Genomic DNA, 18,082 nt, shown 5'->3' on the forward strand with positions numbered 1-18,082 from the left:
CTGTTAGCCAACAGCCAACAACAACCAACTGGCTCTTGTTTCGAGTGCACTGCGATCTTAGCTCTTTTCCCGCTAAATGTTTCTTTGTGTGTCATTTTGTTAACCATTCGATCGAAAGTATTTCTTTGTGAAGGCTAGAAATAAGATCCTTACATGCTCAGCATATATAATATTGGTTCGCACATATAGCGACTCCTTTTTCATGCATCCAATTCACTTGGTAAGCTAAAGAGATAGCCAGACGGCTGTGCTAACAGAGCTCGGCTATGGTGAGAAACCGCTGCAATGGCAACAGTGCCATCTCTGGCGGGCGATACAAATAGCGCAACTTCGCTCGCAACGGGTTTCATTCCCACTGGAGTGCAGTTCGTGAGCGGTCGTTCTCTCCTCTCTCTCGCAGAAGTAAAACTTAAAGTTTTGTGCGCGCATGCGTCTCGTCTTAGAAAAACCTGCAATCAGTAATCTCGAATCGTGAAAATCCTTTTCTGCCATACCAAAAAAAAGAGCCGGACAAAGCAAAGCGTTCGATTGCCTTCTGCCAATTTGAGCAGGGTAACAAATAGAGGAAATTACAAATTAATTGCCGCCCTGACCGTGATTTGTTTACGTTTTTTTCTTCACTTTTTTTTACATTGTGTGAGTGTGAGAAATTTGTTGGCCAAAAAATATTCCAGATATTCCCAGAGATATATATATTCGAAATTCGAATTGGCGAAGTGAAGGGTGTGACGACAGACGCACACACACGCACGCACACGAAAAACGCACTGAAAAAACACCGGCTAAAAGGCAGACGAAAAGGAGACGAGAGAGCGAGTGCTAAATAGAAAACGCGAAAACAGGATAATAATCAGCAAACTAATACTATAAAACAAGCAACTAAGTGACATCTCGATCTCGCCGAGAAACAACAAAAACAACAGTTACAACTTCGGCAACAGCAACAAAAACAGCGGCAGCAGCAGCAACAACAACAAAAGCAGCGAAGAGCATAGAGCCAAAAAGAAGGAGCAGCAAAAGCAAAGAAAGTAAGTGGAATTCCTTGCCCAAAGATGGCTCTCCTCTCCTTTGCCATCGCTCTCTCATCCAGACTAGAGATGGCCCAGGCCCGTGCTCCATTTTGTACCACGACAAATTTGTTATTTTCCTAAAAATGTAACAAATAATACAACATTTCCTGTAGCTTGTTGCCTCGAAATAGAAATACAGCTTTAAGCAAATATATTTGCACTTAAACATTGAATCGGCATTTAAAGTGCAGGACTTCTTGCGTTGCAAAGAGGACACCCAATTAGTTTCATACTTCGACTTATAAACTGTTCTCAATTGGGAAAATAGATAAGCGTGTCACGCGACCATCTCTACTTCCAGACGTCTTGTGCAAATTAGACAGAGCCGGCTGCTGCTGCTCCATTTCCAGGTGTAATGCCAATGCCAATGGCCACGGTCTTTACTCTGGGCCTCTTGCAAGTCATAAAATCTATGGCAGTTGTCAGTTCGCTTCGCTGCCTGTTTTTTCCTCTGTCTCTTCACTTTTTTGCTTTAGCATTTTTCACTTTAGCATTTCATTTTGAGCTCTCCTTCGGCTGCTCCACCTCACCTTGTGGCGCATTGTTTTCCAGTTCGGCCGCTGATTTTTCCAACCGGCTTTCGGCTGGCTAATTGCCTTGACATTGGCATTCCTCTTCCTCTCCTCGTCTTTCCTTCACGCCCCGATCTGCTCCACTCTCCGCTCTTCGGCTTTTTGTACTCCTCTCTTTTCTGACTCGTTTCAATCATTCAAGTTCAACTATAAACAGACATAAACACGCAGTAAAGGTGCCGCCGCCCCCTTTTCGTGGCCCCGCCCCCTTTCTAACCGTTATTCCTCTCTCTCGCTCTCTTGTATCGCTCCCTCTTCATGTTTAGCTTTGCCGTGTTTACATTTTCTCCAGCTCCTTTCCTTCGGCGGCACGGACTTTCCTCTTCGGTCCTTTGTTACCATGCTCAAAAACGCATCCAATCCATCCCAATCCGATTCCTATTCGTATTCGTGTGTATGTATCCGTGTCTGCTCTTCCGCTCCAGTCCGTCCGTAAGTTTCGTTTGTCCTGCCGGTCCGTCTGCACTGGAAAATGGAAATGGTAATTTGCACACTTTAAGCCATTTTAAAAGTTATTATTAATTTAACGCTATCATAACTTAGTAAATTCCTAAGAATTTAGTCGTGCTTGCTTACTCATTTACAATTTGTAGAAACATGAAATTGTTCATAAATTCCTCCATTTAGTTCCTCATAATAATTGCTCATACTTATATTTGCAATTGAAGTACAAGTAATCGAAATCGATCCCGAACCTAAGGCACCACTGCGATTCGGTAGAGTATTATTTTCCGTTCGAGGAATTGCATTCAATTGGAAAATTACAACATTTTTTTTTTTTTTGGACCCATTGTGGGCGATGTGCGGACGACACGTCATGGATATTTCTTTTGTTTTCGCAGTGCGTTTCTGCCTCATTTTGCACAATCACCCCCTGGCAGCCTGTCACTACTGCCCCTCCTCCCCTCCCCCTCTTTTTTTGTATCCTGCCCTACCCCAGTAAAATGGGCAAATCAATAATTTTCAATGAGGATTTTGCATTTTAGCCGTCCGTCGGGCTTGGCGTTTCGGTTCTCGGGATCAATTAGTATGCCAGGAGCGAAATTCCCCTGAAAATGGCAGGAAGGTAGACTTATAGCACATAAAACCCCTCTCACTGAGTCACGTTTTGTTTGTGTGATTTTGCCAGTGCTAATGGCAGCGTCTCCCATATCTCGTACATACATATATGCATTTACATATAAGTATATACTATATATTATGTACGTGCATATGGTCGGTTGCTTATGTGGAATGGCAATCGAATGCTTCCGCTGCGCGCCGGAAATCAGGTACACCGACAAAGACAACCCCCACCCAACCCCTTCCAATGCACACCCACACCACCTTGGCTCAAGTCAGTGCCCCCACACCCAACCGCCCTTTGGATTACCCACCCGGCGAGCTGCTTCTTCACGTTTTCGTTTCTTGAAGTTCTTTGCCCGCAGAAGCCATTGTCGCCACATTCTGCCAAAGACGAAGTTCATACAATACAGCTGTGCTCATCCCATTAGCATTGCCACCGAAAAGATATTAATCTATTAATGAATCTATAATCTATAAATGAATCAAAGTGCACCAAGAACGGTGTCTTTATAATAATATATATTATTATAATATTATTAGTCACAGCTAAGCATGTGTGATGGAATACTTTTGCACTTGAAGTGATTTCTTTAAACACCGCCTATATTTGTGGCCGCTGTTGTACGTATGTATGCGCTTATTTATGGTAGTGTTGTGCCTATGTACTTGTTTGTGGATTTCGGCTGCATACATATGCTCGCACTACACCCCCGCGTCCTGTGTCGCCTTACCACCCCCGCATCCATTCGCCATCCCCCCCAACCCCCGACGTATCTGTCATCAATTGCAGCTGTCGCCCGTCCTTGAACGCACTTTACGCACTCATTGTTGCTGGAAGGGGGGGTGTGTGGAACGGAAGGTGCTGGGGTTGGGGGTGTGGCGTGGAATGATGGGTGTGTCTAGGGTTGAACGGGATAAGCTATATATATTTATGTATATTCCCTGTAGAGATATTCCCGAAGGCACACTTCTTTCTTCATTCAGCACACATTTCTTTGTTCGATTTTGAATTTCAAGCTGATTTTTGTGGCGCCACATTTGTATGTTTCTTCATTAAACTAAAGAGGCTCTTTAGTTTACTATTGACTTAATTATTAATTACTATTAATTATTATTAAATCTACATAAATCGCCCGCAAGTGCATTTCCCTTTTCATTATCGCACACCATTCGCATATTTTCCCTTGGCACTTCTTTGTGTGGCAATAATCGTATGCGTAATCCCTGCGGGTCACAAAAGGGTTTCAGTTCCGTTTGATAGTGATATTCCGATTTCGTATCCGAACTGGAGCTCTTTGTTAGTTTCTTAGGCAACGGAGCGACTCCCCCGAAGTTTTTTCTCGGCTGTGTTGGCAGAGTACTCCCGTATATCTGTTGCTGTGCCCGCTGACTCATGTGTCCCCTTGCATTGTTATTCCTGTTCCTTACTCCTTTTTGTTTTTTGGTTTCTTGCCTTTTGTTGTTTTTCGCTTTTTGACTGCTTTGTTGACTGGTTTCGCTTTCAACGACTCACCCTCACCCCCCGCGGAATGCCCCAGCAACTGCCCCGACTACTTGTGATTCAGGCTGCCTCTTGTGTTTTGCCTTTGCTGCCAACTTAAAAAACTCACTTAAGGCCCATATATCAATGGCCCGCGTTGACTCCCCCCCCTTCGACTTGTGGGCATTATCAATGCAAATGGGCATGGTATTTTAAAATCTTCGAGCGGCGGGTGTGCCCTGCCACCAAGGCGCCCGCCTGTCGTCGTTGCTGCTGCACTTGGTCCTACCCACTTCCAGTTCCCATTCCAATTCCCATTCCCATTCCCATTCCCTTGCAGCGATTGCAGTACAAATAATTGATATGCTCACTCGGTCCTTTGCAGTCAGCCTTTTCAGATTTTTCTGCCGACGATATTTTGTGGGGTTCATTGGCCTCGCGGCATCAGCAGGCCCAAACATATCAGCATTTCCGTTCGATAAAGCGAAATGCATATTTATAAAACCGCATTATCAACAGAACTAACTCCATCAGCCAAAGAGCAGCAAGCACTTGGCCCAGCCAGATAATTGACAATCGAAAGGAACAATGAATGTGGTGTCAATGATATACGAACAAAAACATTTACAACAATAGCTTGAAAATAATATTACTCACTCTTAAGTTGAAAACTATCTCCATTAGTCAAAGCATAGATTGGTTAACAAACAACTCGTTTCATGTGACGTTTGAACTAAATGCTAAGATATTTGTAAATAATTTGATATCTTTATGTGGTGGCATTCGGTACTTATCATAACGTTTTGTGTTCATTTTTTAGGATATGTTTTGAATGGTTCAAATTTGTTAGCATCTTTGCGAGACTTATGCTAATTTCGTCAGCGACGGGTGGTAAATGGCGTTCAAACCATCTTTTTTATTTGGTTTTTTTTGTGTGCATTTAGCTGCGGGGCGGGAAACTGGCAGGCTGGCTTACTAGGGGGCGTGGCAAGTGGCGCATGCCACACAAGTGCAAGTTGCAGTTGCAGTTGTGCGCCGCTGATAAACTTGTTGCGCTGCAAACTAAAAAAAAGATGGAAAAAACCGCAACCAGATGCCAAAGATGCTTTTGGGTGAAGTGCAGCGGTGACTGGAGGCCACGGCAACACTGCAGCAACTCCGAATCCGAATGCGAATCCCACTACAACTGGTCCAGCTGGTTGTCAAGTGAGACATAAATGCCGCGGTGCGTCGTCGGTCCCAGACTTTTTAGCTCCAGGTTCAGTTTGAGGTTAACCAAAAGCAAAGATAGTTTGTCCAACTCATTTCGAGCTCTGGATAGCCAATGCAACTAACAAAATGCTCAATTTAAATATTTAATTTTAAATGTACAGATTTAATTTTATTATTTAATGTTATGCTTTATAAAAGGAATTCGTTGTATCTGGAATAATATTCACTAAATTATGCAGCTCAAAGCTCTGCAAATAATTCATGGCAATAATAATAATAAATTAGAATTGAATGGCCCCAATCCAGCAACGGCCAGCCCCTTAATTCGATTTGATTCCGTGTGAAAGATGGAAAATTATTGAACGGGGGATAAAATGCATTTTTTCATGCCCGCCAGAGGCATCTGGTCTATGCAATTTGCTCGACTCCGTGATATTTATGCGCATTGTTATTATGTATTGAAAATGCGAACAAATTATTAATGTGCACCAGTTGAGATGGCAAAGAGATGGTGGGGTTGCGGGGAGGGGGGATTGGGGGATGGGGGATGGGGTCTTTTAAATGTGGTAGACGGTGGGTCGAACGCTTCGAAGATTTTCCAAGCGACTTTCCCGCGCTCTCTGCTGTCGGCGTTCATATATAATTGGCGCATAAATCATTTTACCTGCTTCGCCGAGAGCGCAGCGGTAATTTCAGTGTTGCCACAACAACGAAGAAACGAACGAATCGAAACGAAACGAAACTAAACGAAACGAAGAAGACCGTTAACTGTTTTGCCTCAGATACATTTGTATCTCATGCCCATGCCACAGATATTTTCATACATATGCCCAGATGTGTTCAATAAACCAAACCTCAACTTAATTGCAGACCATCCCCCGTATACCCTCCCCCCCCCCCATTCACTCTAATCTCTGGAAGAAAGAAATGAGAAGTGTTGGAAGACGGAGCGAGGAGAGGAGAAAAGATAGAGATAAATCCAAAACTCGAACCCAAAACCGTTTTGTCTTGTTTCGTTCAGTTTTTTTGTGGCTTTCATTGATTTCTCTATTTGAAATCACTCCATTTCATTATTGATTTTGATTTTTTGATTGCCGGCCGTCCATCCGATCGTCTCGTTTCAACTGTAAATTGCACTGGTTCGGATCTGTTTTGATACAGCATACAGTGAGAGAAACGTAGTGATTTTTTTAATTAAAAATCTCTTTCAAATTTGGTTAGCATTTTTAAAATGTTAAAACAAAGTTGAATAAAATACAAAGTTTTGTTTTTGGTACGAACATTTGAATCTTAATATAATTGTATATCCATCATTTTTCACCGTGCATATTGTTGAAAAACGATTTCGGTTTGTTATTTTTAGGTAGCGCCGTTGGGTTCCACATTTGCATAACACTGGCTTTGGAGCCAACTTCGATTGCGAACGCCAGCGCGGTTCTAACGGTTTTTGGCAAATCGTCCGAAACAGAAAACTGAAAACTGAAAACCCAAAAACATACAACAAATTGTTAATCTTTTGTAGTTTGTTCGGCAGACTTTTACTTTTAAAGCCGTCGATCTTTTGCCTCGTAATAATTGATTGCTGCACTTGTTTTGGCGCTTTCTAAAATGCAAAGGCCGCAAAAATAGAAAAAAAGATAGTGTAAAAAGAAGAAAAAAGAAAAGCTTTGCGGTGGGTAATTATAAAACAATTGGAAAGGTGACCCGTTGATGAGTGGTCGAGTTGAGTTGATCTCAGTTGAGTGGTTGCCGTGACAAACGATCGCCGGTTATAGACCAGATCGGCTATTGAATTCGTCGTTAATTGAATTGTGGTCGTCGATCGTAAGGCTTCATTCATTATGGGTATGTAACAATTTGCTCCGGGCACAGCAGCGGGCAAGCAAATGTGTGCCATCACAGCATGTCCGCAATTATCGTAACTGATCGATATATATATATGTACATATATCGATTGGAGTCTTGCATGCATTACTGCAAATAATCGTGTGGCCTTTGCGTCTTTCGGCGAAATCTCATTTGCAAGAGCATCATGTATGTTAATTCTTCGCCAAAAAAAAAAAAAAAAACATGAAGAAAGTTGTTTTCTTTTGTTTTCAACGCCTGTGTTGATGGGGGAAAACAATAAACAACCGCAAAATGGTTTATAAATAACAGGCCCAAGGCAACTCATCAAGCTCAAGAGTGTGTGCGCGGTGTAAACGCTTTTGCATCTCACTATTCCTTATTCACATTTCGAGTATCTCCGCTCGAAGCGCTGCCATCCATTACCTTGGGTCCCTACAGCATAATACCCTGTATTATAGCAAGTTTACTAGATTCGCCTAAAAATTGCCACTTCATTATCATTTAAGCTTGCATGCAACTCACTTGTTTCATTTTTATTTTATGTCAACTAAGTTTTATAACTAAGATGTTTGTACATACATGTTTACATAAAGTGTACATCCCTGTATACCGAAAGGGTATTCAAGTGTTCGGCACTCGCACTTCTTTCTGGCTCCTTGCGTCTGTTGCGCCGCATTCTTGACAGCCATAAAAGTCGCAACACGAACACGATCACAATGCAATGCTGCAACGCTTGAGAGCGCGTGCGCGCGTGCGTCAGCCGCAAGTGGGAACGAGAGAGGGCGCTACGTGCCACTTGATGGCAAGAAGAAAGTGCAACAGAGACAGGTGGCGGAGTGAGTTGATGGGGGACTCGTTAACTGTAGCAGTCTGTTTTTTATATACTATATATTAGTGGAGCCTCCTCAATGTTTCTATTTCTTTGGCCAGAAGAGAGTCTTCACAGGCCGAGAAGACGAGAAGCCGAGAACCTGGGGCTTTAAGACCAATCCCACCTCCCCCTCCCCTTCCCCCCCTTCACGTTTAATTGCTTGGCGTAGATGATCTGTGCCTGTGTTCGTGTTTTCAGAACGCCAATGGTGCTCCATTTGCTGCTGCTGCTGCTGCTGCTGTTGCATTACAGTAAAATATACCGTATGCTGCAGCATACATACCTCTCCCCACCACGCCCCCTTCTCCGCCTCATTTAAGGCTGTTTATAAAATGCTTTACAAGAGCAGCCAGCAGTTAGCGAGCAGAATGAAAGAAAATCGCACAATCGATGTCTGCGTCTTTTGTCGCTGATTTATTGCGCTTATGAAAGAAAAATTGCCAAAACAATGTCAGGTCTTTAGTCTTTCAGACGAAAAAGTACAAAAGTAATGCATGGAAATTGGCCAGGCGGCACAGTGGAAGCTCGCTAATGGCAATTGGTACAATGGGCCCATTGGATTTATGTAACGCACTTGTTGTTGCGGTGATCACAAGTTGTATAAATACCGCAAAAGTAGACCAATGAAGTGTGACAATCTTATTATAAAAAGCTTGCGATGACATGGGTAAATGTGAATTATATAATATCTCAGTTCATTGATTGATTAAATCACGATAGACACCCTAAATGCAATGATATCACATTGTATTGCATTACAATCATGTGCTCGTTAACATTTTAATCCCAGTTTATGTACTAGTTGATTAATTTTCGTTATTTCGGGTGTTCACTGTGCTCGAAAACGAGAAGATGAAGTGGCAACAGCTGAACGAACGAACGAACGGCCATGCAAGCGGCAGCTGCACTGGAAAACCAAGCTGACAACGGATTTTAGATCTCGGATCTGTTGTTCGCATTGTTTGAATGCGACTGCGTTTATCAGTTAGCCAACTAGCGAGCTAGCTAGCTGTACCGTTATCATTAACCAGCCAACAGCCAACGCAGAAGCAGCGACGCCGACAGCGACGCAGGCAGAGCACGCATGAGAGCGAAACACACGCAAAATAAAAAGCAGGTTGGTCGCTCCGAATGAGAGGGGAGGGGAGAGAGAAAGGAGATGAGGAGTGGGGGAGAGGTGGAGAGGGGGAGAGAAAGGAGAGGGGGAGAGGAGGAGAGCAGGAGAGAGGAGGTGGAGAGTCTGGCAGAGCAGCACGTCAATTGGTGAAAGGTGCGCTGGATGCGATAAAGCTTCCATCATATTTTACATTTTAGTAATTTGCTAAAAGCAAACAGCACACACACGAAATAGGAGAGCACACGGCGTAGTGTGCGTGTGCAATTTCATTTAATTAGATTGCGTTTTAATAATGCCACAAACAGAAAAGCGCAAACACACACACACACACAGATACGCAGGAGCACATCAAGGGAAAGATAAAAGATACAGATACACCATCATTCTTTTCTCTCTCTCACACACACACACACACGCATGTCATACACAGACATACATACATACAGATTGGAACATGGGAACATACTATAGCGACATTCAATCGGCGATATTGATAGTGTAATTTAATTGATTTGCCAGCAGAGCAGAGAAGCAAGAAGAAAAAGTCGAAGCAACAGCGGAATAGTAATGAGCAGACAAGAAGATGTGTCTGCTAAAAGAACGAGATTTGAGATACCCTGGAAAAGGCATTTATTATTAATATATATTTACTGAATATATGTATATATATTACAGAAAATTAATCACCTCAACATCTACAGATCATAGTTTATTGATACTGAAATACTTTAACTGCCCCAAAAGCCAAGAGCGCCGCTTTTCTGGGGCAGGGTAGTAAGCGCAGACAAAGCCCGAATCAAATGCACTTGGCAACAGCTTCTGAGCCTTTTGGCATCGCGATGGACACGAACATGGATGTGGATATTCGTCGAGATAATGTGGCTGTGGTGCGGCTGCTGTATTTGTTCCGCTTGGCGATGCCCGGCACTCCATTTGCAGTAATTGGCGCTGCTTGTGGCCCCAAGGCTCCCCGATAATGATGATAATGGCAATGATGATGATGTTGCTGCTGCTGTTGCAAGTTGCTGCTGCTGCAACGGTGCCTAACCGTTGTATTTGCCCGGCCAACATTGCTTTGTCTAATTGCTTGAGGACGTGTCCGTGTGTATCTTCGCCAGAGATCCGCCGTCTGACCCCTGTATCAAACTGACAAATAAAAAACCAAAAACGACTCGTTTGCATAATTAATTATGATTTGCACTGCTCACGAGTGTGGAAATCGTCTTGTAAATGGCCATAATTAATTTCCCAGCGAAATTGCACAGACATTTTCGCCTATCGAATTGCATTTAGCCTGAAAACAAATGTCGAAAGACGTTAAGAGGGAGGCAGTTGGTCGAAAACGAAGCGGGGAAAGGTGAGAGGAGGAGGAGGAGGTATTGCTAAAACGTTTTTAAGCTGACGAGGCATCCAAGTAGCGAGCGTTGACTCCAGAAAATAACGAAGGAAAACCCAAAGCTGACAGGTTACACCACCTATACAGAAACCCATGATACGTGATTAAATGCAATGAATAATAATTATAAAAAATACAATTTACTTTTGAAAATATTGTTTATATCAACCATTTATAAATATCCATGCTAGTTGCCTTTCAAGCCAACTGTATTCTTGATCTAAAGATATTTCCTTTGCTTCTGCTTAATGACAGTTTTTCGTGACCTTATATCACATTTAAGATGATCATATATTTGCCTGTGCAATTTCGGCACTAATTTCTCGTTTTTTATGTGTATTTTCATTTCATTTTCGTTTGCTTTTCATATGATGTTAATCTGCCATCTGCGATTTGCTTTTAAGCCAACGCCCAGGCCATCGTCCTCCGGCCAATTTTATGTTTTATATATTTTTTTTTCCGCCGTGCAGGAGCCAACGCCTAGAAATACAAGAAAAAAGTGCAAAAGAAAAAAAAAATAATAATAAAAAAAAAATAAAACTGGGAAATGTAGGAGTCGCTGTCACGCTTTTGTCTTCAACTCCTATATCGCCCCTTTTGTGTTTGCTTGCCTTTTTGAGAAATTAGAATGCAAAATCCAACCGCCTACCCAACTCCCCCTCCTCATTAAACCCTCCAGTTGCAAACACCACCGCTCACACACACACACACACCTTTTGTGGCATCAACTTTTTCTGTTTTCAGTGTTTCCCCAGCTTATTTATTATGATTATTGTGCCCCCGTGACTGTTTTTCTCTCCTCGCATTTAGTGTCTGTGCCCCTAAGTATTTTTTTATTTATTTTACCTCTTTTTTTTATATAGTTTTCTTTTTTTTTCTTTTTTCTTTTTTCTTTTTTTTTTTCTTTTTTCTTTTTTTTTTTTTCTTCTTGATGTTCTTAATTTATGTTTAGCGTTACTGACTGTGGGCCTCTTTTTTGCTGTACGCTTTTATTGTCGGTCGGCTGGCGGAGTTGTGTTGACTCATCCGGGCCCGGCGATTCATAAGCTCTGATTAGCAGGCACGCGTCACGCTAATGAGTTGTTCTTGTTCTTGATTCGGTTTATGTTTATTATGATTCTATACTATATACTTATCTTTGCACACAGCGCTCCTCTCGCAGCAATTGCTAATGGCCTGCAGCTGCTAAATACTCGAAATACCGACATTTTTATCAGTGAATAACGGTTGCAGAAACGGTTATTAAGAAATTTTGTAGAAATTCAATTGCAATGAATTATAAATGAAAGAATAAACAAACCACGTCTTTCAACAGATGTTTTGTTTATTAATGGTTGATTAATTTCAACCGGCAAATTGATTGCATTTGATTAGTTCGAGGCAGCTCTCAAGCTCGGCGCTAGTTAATCCAATTATGCAAACAAAGTTGGAAATACACAGTGCTCCAGATTAATTAATTGGATCAGTGTGTGTATTCCCAGTAGGTGTGATACCAGTTCCATCGAGTGCGAAGCCAAACACCTGCTACGAATCGCAGTTTTATCGATGGATCCCATAGGATACGATGCGAGTGTCATCGATGCCTTGACGGCTGACTGCTGCCTGTTGCGTTTGAATTTATTGGAGCTGACTTGAATACGGAGAAAAGAAAGGAGTTGGAGTTGGAGTTGGAGTTGCAGTCGAAGTCAGAGTTGTGGATCAGCGACATGTGTCGCCATGTAATGCAAATGTTATCTGCATTTCCTGTTGAGATGAATGGCACAGCCAAAGATCTCAGTATGGAGAACTTCTCGGCTTCCTCCTGGCGATGCTCCCCCGCCCCCTTGCAGAACCCACTGCCATTCAACATGCATGCGGCACACATGGCAGACAGTCCAGACAGTGAAGACAGTGGAGACCCTGTTTGACAGCCAGTGGTAGTGGTGCCGATGCAAAGAGACGACGGCGACCCATAAATCTTGCGCCCAGACCCGGCACGCCTCCTCGCCGCCCGTTCCTCGACAAAGTGTTCATCAATCAAGCGGATAGTTTTACATAATTAAACGAATAATCAATGTTTTCACCCAGGGGCGTTGCCAAAGGGGCACCAATTGCCATAAAATACATTGAAAGGAAGGCTAAAGATAACTCTAACAAAGTGCTCACCTCACAGTAATTTCTTAAAATCTATCAGGATTTGGTTAGGATTGTATTGTATTGACTACCAAGACTTTAACCGGAAACTAATCGCCTAATCCTCTCAATTTCCTTTGCAGCACCATTAAGTTCGATCTTCCTCTCGCAAAGAAGCCGGATTCCGGAGACAGCCTCAAGATTGCTCCCATCAGCACCATGAACGGCCAGGGCTGCGAGCTGGGCCACAGCAACGGCGACATCATCTCACAGAACCAACAGAAGGGATGGTGGACCATCGGCCTGATCAACGGCCAGCACAAGTACATGACCGCGGAGACCTTTGGTTTCAAGCTCAACGCCAATGGCGCCAGTCTGAAGAAGAAGCAGCTGTGGACACTGGAACCCTCGAACACCGGTGAAAGTGAGTAGAGGTTCTAAAAGACCATCTGAAACAGATGGGACAAAAATTTGGTTAGTTGGGTTCTTGAAAGATTTAAGATTAGGATGGACTTATGATTGAATTTGGATACTCCTGTGGATATCTTCTGTATATAGCTTGATTCGTTTTAAGATTGATCATCTCTTCTTGATTACGATTGGAAAAAGAAAAGTTTTCGAATCAAATGCTATTTTACTCAATCACAATTACCAATTCGGTTTCTGGCCAATCGATGGCATTTAACATTTGAGTGGCAAACAATATTCATGTGCGCGTTATCTGCAGATACTACTGATAAGCATGTAAATCCCACAACTGCAAGTGATTTTTTGTTTTATGTTTTTTTACTCCTTTTTTTTTTTAGCAGGGGAGTGGTACATATATTATTTGGAAACCAGTTACCCCAACTCCCGGGCTTAAGTGGTGCAGTCGAAGCCATTTGCCAACCGTAATCACTATCATCTTGGCCAGTTAGTGGAGTCTTATTTTTCTTCTTTTTTTTATTGTTTACAACATAAATCATCTGGGGTCTCTGGCGAAGAGGAGGATAAGTCCAGTTGCACTAATTTGACGTGCTGGAGAGTAGAAAACAAAGCGCCTCACGAATTTGGCATCATTTATCAACCTGGCGGCTGGCTGCATCGCAATTGGAATTGGAATTGGATTTGGAGTTGGCTTTGGCTTTGGCTTTGGAGTCGGTCTTGCGCATGGCACTGCAGTCCGTTGTGTCCGTGGCCAGCAATTATAATTAAAGCTGGCCAGCAACTGCAACTGGTTTTTATACAGTCGCCGACACCACTCTGGTCGTTGCCACTGGCAATTAATAAACATTTTCTATAATACCAAAGCCATAAGTCAGCCGGCATTCGTTGTGGTCATTAAAATAGCTCATCCAAATTGAAAATTTCTTGCTTCGCCCAGCTGGCTAGCTCGCTTGGCCTTGCTGCTCCTGGAGTTGAGTGCAGCTCCCAACTGAGTATTACCGCTGCTGGTGGATACGGATTGAGCAAATGGCTAAATGGCTTAATAGATGATAGCGTTCAAAATGTTTGGAAAGCGAGCCAAATGGTCGAAATGGCCGGGGTATCGATAGCTCCAAATGCCATCGACGACGGAGCGCGAGCCAAATCGATTTTTGAATTTGTCCCAGCTGGCGGGGGCATTTTTTCATCTCAGAGAAAAGAAAAAGATTTCCCTGCAATCTATCTAATCCATGGCGTCGCCATATCTGTTTCAGGTATTATCTACTTACGATCTCATCTGAACAAGTACCTTTCGGTCGATCAGTTTGGCAACGTGCTGTGCGAGAGCGAGGAGCGAGACGCGGGCAGCCGCTTCCAGATCAGCATCAGTGAGGACGGCAGCGGACGTTGGGCGCTGAAGAACGAGTCGCGCGGCTACTTCCTGGGCGGCACTCCGGACAAACTGGTCTGCACGGCCAAGACGCCCGGCGCCAGTGAGTTCTGGACGGTCCATTTGGCTGCCCGGCCGCAGGTGAATCTGCGCTCCATCGGACGCAAGCGGTTCGCCCATCTGTCGGAGTCGCAGGACGAGATCCATGTGGACGCCAACATTCCTTGGGGCGAGGATACGCTCTTTACGCTGGAGTTCCGTGCCGAGGAGGGCGGTCGCTATGCTCTGCACACGTGCAACAACAAGTGAGTGATTGGATTGCCTTGACTCTACAATGCATCTAACTTTTTTCCAAAAACCCGCTCTTTGCAGATATCTGAATGCCAATGGAAAATTGCAGGTGGTGTGCAACGAGGATTGCCTGTTCAGCGCCGAATATCATGGTGGCCATTTGGCGCTGCGCGATCGTCAGGGTCAGTACTTGTCGCCCATTGGCTCCAAGGCGGTGTTGAAGTCCCGCTCGTCGTCAGTGACGCGGGATGAGCTCTTCTCGCTGGAGGATTCGCTGCCCCAGGCTTCGTTCATAGCCGGACTCAATTTGCGATATGTGAGCGTCAAGCAGGGCGTCGATGTGACGGCCAACCAGGACGAGGTCGGCGAGAACGAGACGTTCCAGTTGGAGTACGACTGGTCGGCGCACCGTTGGGCCCTCCGCACCACCCAGGATCGCTACTGGTGTCTGTCGGCGGGCGGTGGCATCCAGGCCACCGGCAATCGGCGCTGTGCCGACGCTCTCTTCGAGCTGATCTGGCACGGCGATGGCTCGCTCTCGTTCCGGGCTAACAACGGCAAGTTCTTGGCCACCAAGCGCTCTGGGCATCTGTTTGCCACCTCGGAGTCGATCGAGGAGATAGCCAAGTTCTATTTCTACTTGATCAATAGGTAATTGCTTACAGCATTCGGTATTTTCCGTTTCTAATTGTATTGTTCTTTTTAAATTAACAGACCAATTCTTGTACTGAAGTGCGAGCAGGGATTCGTGGGCTATCGCACGCCCGGCAACCTGAAGCTCGAGTGCAATAAAGCCACCTACGAGACGATCCTGGTGGAGCGGGCCCAGAAGGGCCTGGTGCATCTGAAGGCGCATAGCGGCAAGTACTGGCGCATCGAGGGCGAAAGCATCTCGGTGGACGCCGATGCGCCCAGCGATGGATTCTTCCTCGAGCTTCGTGAGCCGACCAGGATCTGCATAAGGTTGGACCACATTTGGATAAATCCTGCTGTAAATTATGATTGCTTACTAATGCCAATACTCTGTATTTTAGATCGCAGCAGGGCAAGTACCTGGGCGCTACGAAGAACGGGGCGTTCAAGCTGCTGGATGATGGCACCGATTCGGCCACACAGTGGGAGTTCTAGGGCGTGACCACGACCATCCCGAATGGGTTGCTGCACGCGTCATCAGTATCACAATCACACACATACTTCCCAACCAGGCGGGGATTCCCTAATTATCGATCCGCGCAGCTGAAGCGCCGAGAAGAGTCGCACAAGAATTTGATATATCCTAAACAATTGCAAAATGAACGAAATGAAAATGAAAGGAAGGAAACGTTGATAGACCCAAGGAGATACGAGTGAATGAAAAATGAAGAAACAAACTTATATATTTATATATAAAGATCTACGTATACATAGAGAGAGATTTTTTTTAAACAACCTATTTAGCTTTTTATACGTTTTATACGATGAGAATATCTACAAACAAGAACAAGAAATCTTTTAGCGTAGACAACAAAACAAAACTTCTGTCGCGAGTCCTTCCGTTTTATCAAATATATCAGCAACTAGGCCAGCAAAAATGAAGAAAGACGTAATGGTTATACAAGCACATCATATATACACCAATATATACATATTCGATTCGTAAAGCTTCACGGAAAAGAAACTGAAAAAAGCAAAGGGAAATAAGAGCATAAAAAATATGAAAAAAATAAAAATAAATCAACACATATTCCTATAAATTTATTTATATATTTATATACATATTGATATGAACGATAATACACGAACACACACACACACACACACACACGAATCCACACGCGCACATAGACACGCATACCCAAAACGACACACACACACACACTCAAGCAAGCAATTTTAATACGCAAAACAAAATTTAGTCGCTAAGCAAACCTTAAAAAATTAATCTGTAATAAAAACAAAGTCAAAAATTAAACATCAAATCTCTCCGTACGGCGATTTTGCAATGGAATCAACTCCACTATATCTAGCATATGCATATATTGAATTAGTTTTTTGTTATTTATTTGCGTCGATTTCTTAATTAATTAATTAGTAATCTTTTTTTTTTAATTTGTGCACTTCAAAACGAAACAAAAACTCAATCCAATTTAGTTGCTAAATCTTAAAATGGAAATTTTGTATGATACATATGAAATATATACATATATACAATTATCTTCTTACTTTTAATGGGAAAGCTGCTTATGCGTGGGGTTGCATTATTTTGAAGAATCTATATTTTGACGGTTTCTTTTTGTACAGCATTTCAAATTTGAAACTTAAATACATGCATCTGGCAACCCCATTTCCGCAAGCTGGCAACTCGGCGACGAATGCAACCCTGCAATGTACTGCTATTTTGAAAAAGCGTTAGGAATTCGAGGAAGAACATAAATTCAATATATTTATCATGAAATAAAATGCAAAGGCATTTTATTTAATAATTGCTATAAAATGTTGTATGCGAAACATTGAAGTGCAATCAATTTAGTGAGCAGCAGGGAAATAACGCCGCGTAATGCAATAAGTCTAAGGGTCGCCAACTTCTGATTGACCGGCTGACAAATGGTTGGTGGTCACCCGCCAGCCCCCCCTCGCAATTTTCCAACGCCCACGGGCCACGGGCCACCTGCAACGTGTGCGGAAATTGGTGCCAACTGTCATAACAAGATGGAGCACACTTACATACACACATGCACCCCAGGAACAATGGGGCGTGGCTGGTGGACGGGGGCACGCTCACTTCGTTGGCGTCCAACTGCCTCCGTCAGGCAATAATAATTCGCCAGTCATTGACAATGTCGGTGCCATAATGGCTCTCCACTGGCTCCGGTGCCCAGTATTCTCTATCTTTGGCTTCGTACCCAAGCCATTATATCCCATCGCCTCCATCCAATTCCACCCACTTGGTGCACTGCGTCGACGACGTTGACAAAAACGAAATGACAGAGGGCGCGCACCCGACACCTACAATTGTCAGCGTCGTCTAAATGAATGAATTAAGTCAGACATGTGACATAACTGCAATGGCCGCACCAGGAGCAGGAGCAGGACCAGTACTAGGACACGAACTCGCACCCACTCCCACCCAGATCCTAGCAGAGACCCAGATTTGGGGATGGAGCGGAGTGGGCGCCCCTGGCCACGCCAGCAAAAGTGGCACCATCACCACCATCATCAACATGGCAACCAGCGCCACCAAAAGCCAGTCCTGCACATTTGCCACATTGTGCAC

General features: G+C 43.7%; 1 protein-coding gene across 1 annotated transcript; it reads left to right on the forward strand.

The window, feature by feature from the left end:
• Positions 1-312: 312 nt before the first annotated feature.
• On the forward strand, positions 313-16,187 carry LOC27207085 (protein singed). The gene is made up of 6 exons (XM_016182837.3): positions 313-1,028; positions 12,887-13,167; positions 14,423-14,843; positions 14,911-15,480; positions 15,544-15,792; positions 15,864-16,187. Exons 2-6 carry the CDS (start codon positions 12,963-12,965, stop codon positions 15,955-15,957), a joined length of 1,539 nt encoding a protein of 512 aa, XP_016038480.1. The 5' UTR covers positions 313-1,028; positions 12,887-12,962; the 3' UTR covers positions 15,958-16,187.
• The last annotated feature ends 1,895 nt before the right edge of the window (positions 16,188-18,082 follow it).

This window comes from Drosophila simulans, chromosome X (assembly GCF_016746395.2).
Source record: "Drosophila simulans strain w501 chromosome X, Prin_Dsim_3.1, whole genome shotgun sequence".
Lineage (NCBI taxonomy): Eukaryota > Metazoa > Arthropoda > Insecta > Diptera > Drosophilidae > Drosophila > Drosophila simulans.

What these genes read in the sequence shown, in the direction of transcription:
- LOC27207085 (XM_016182837.3), top strand. Translation starts at nt 12,963, where the DNA reads ATGAACGGCCAGGGCTGCGAGCTGGGCCACAGCAACGGCGACATCATC. An exon ending in ACCCTCGAACACCGGTGAAA is followed by an intron (nt 13,168 to 14,422) that starts GTGAGTAGAGGT and finishes TATCTGTTTCAG; the next exon opens with GTATTATCTACTTACGATCT. An exon ending in CCGACCAGGATCTGCATAAG is followed by an intron (nt 15,793 to 15,863) that starts GTTGGACCACAT and finishes TCTGTATTTTAG; the next exon opens with ATCGCAGCAGGGCAAGTACC.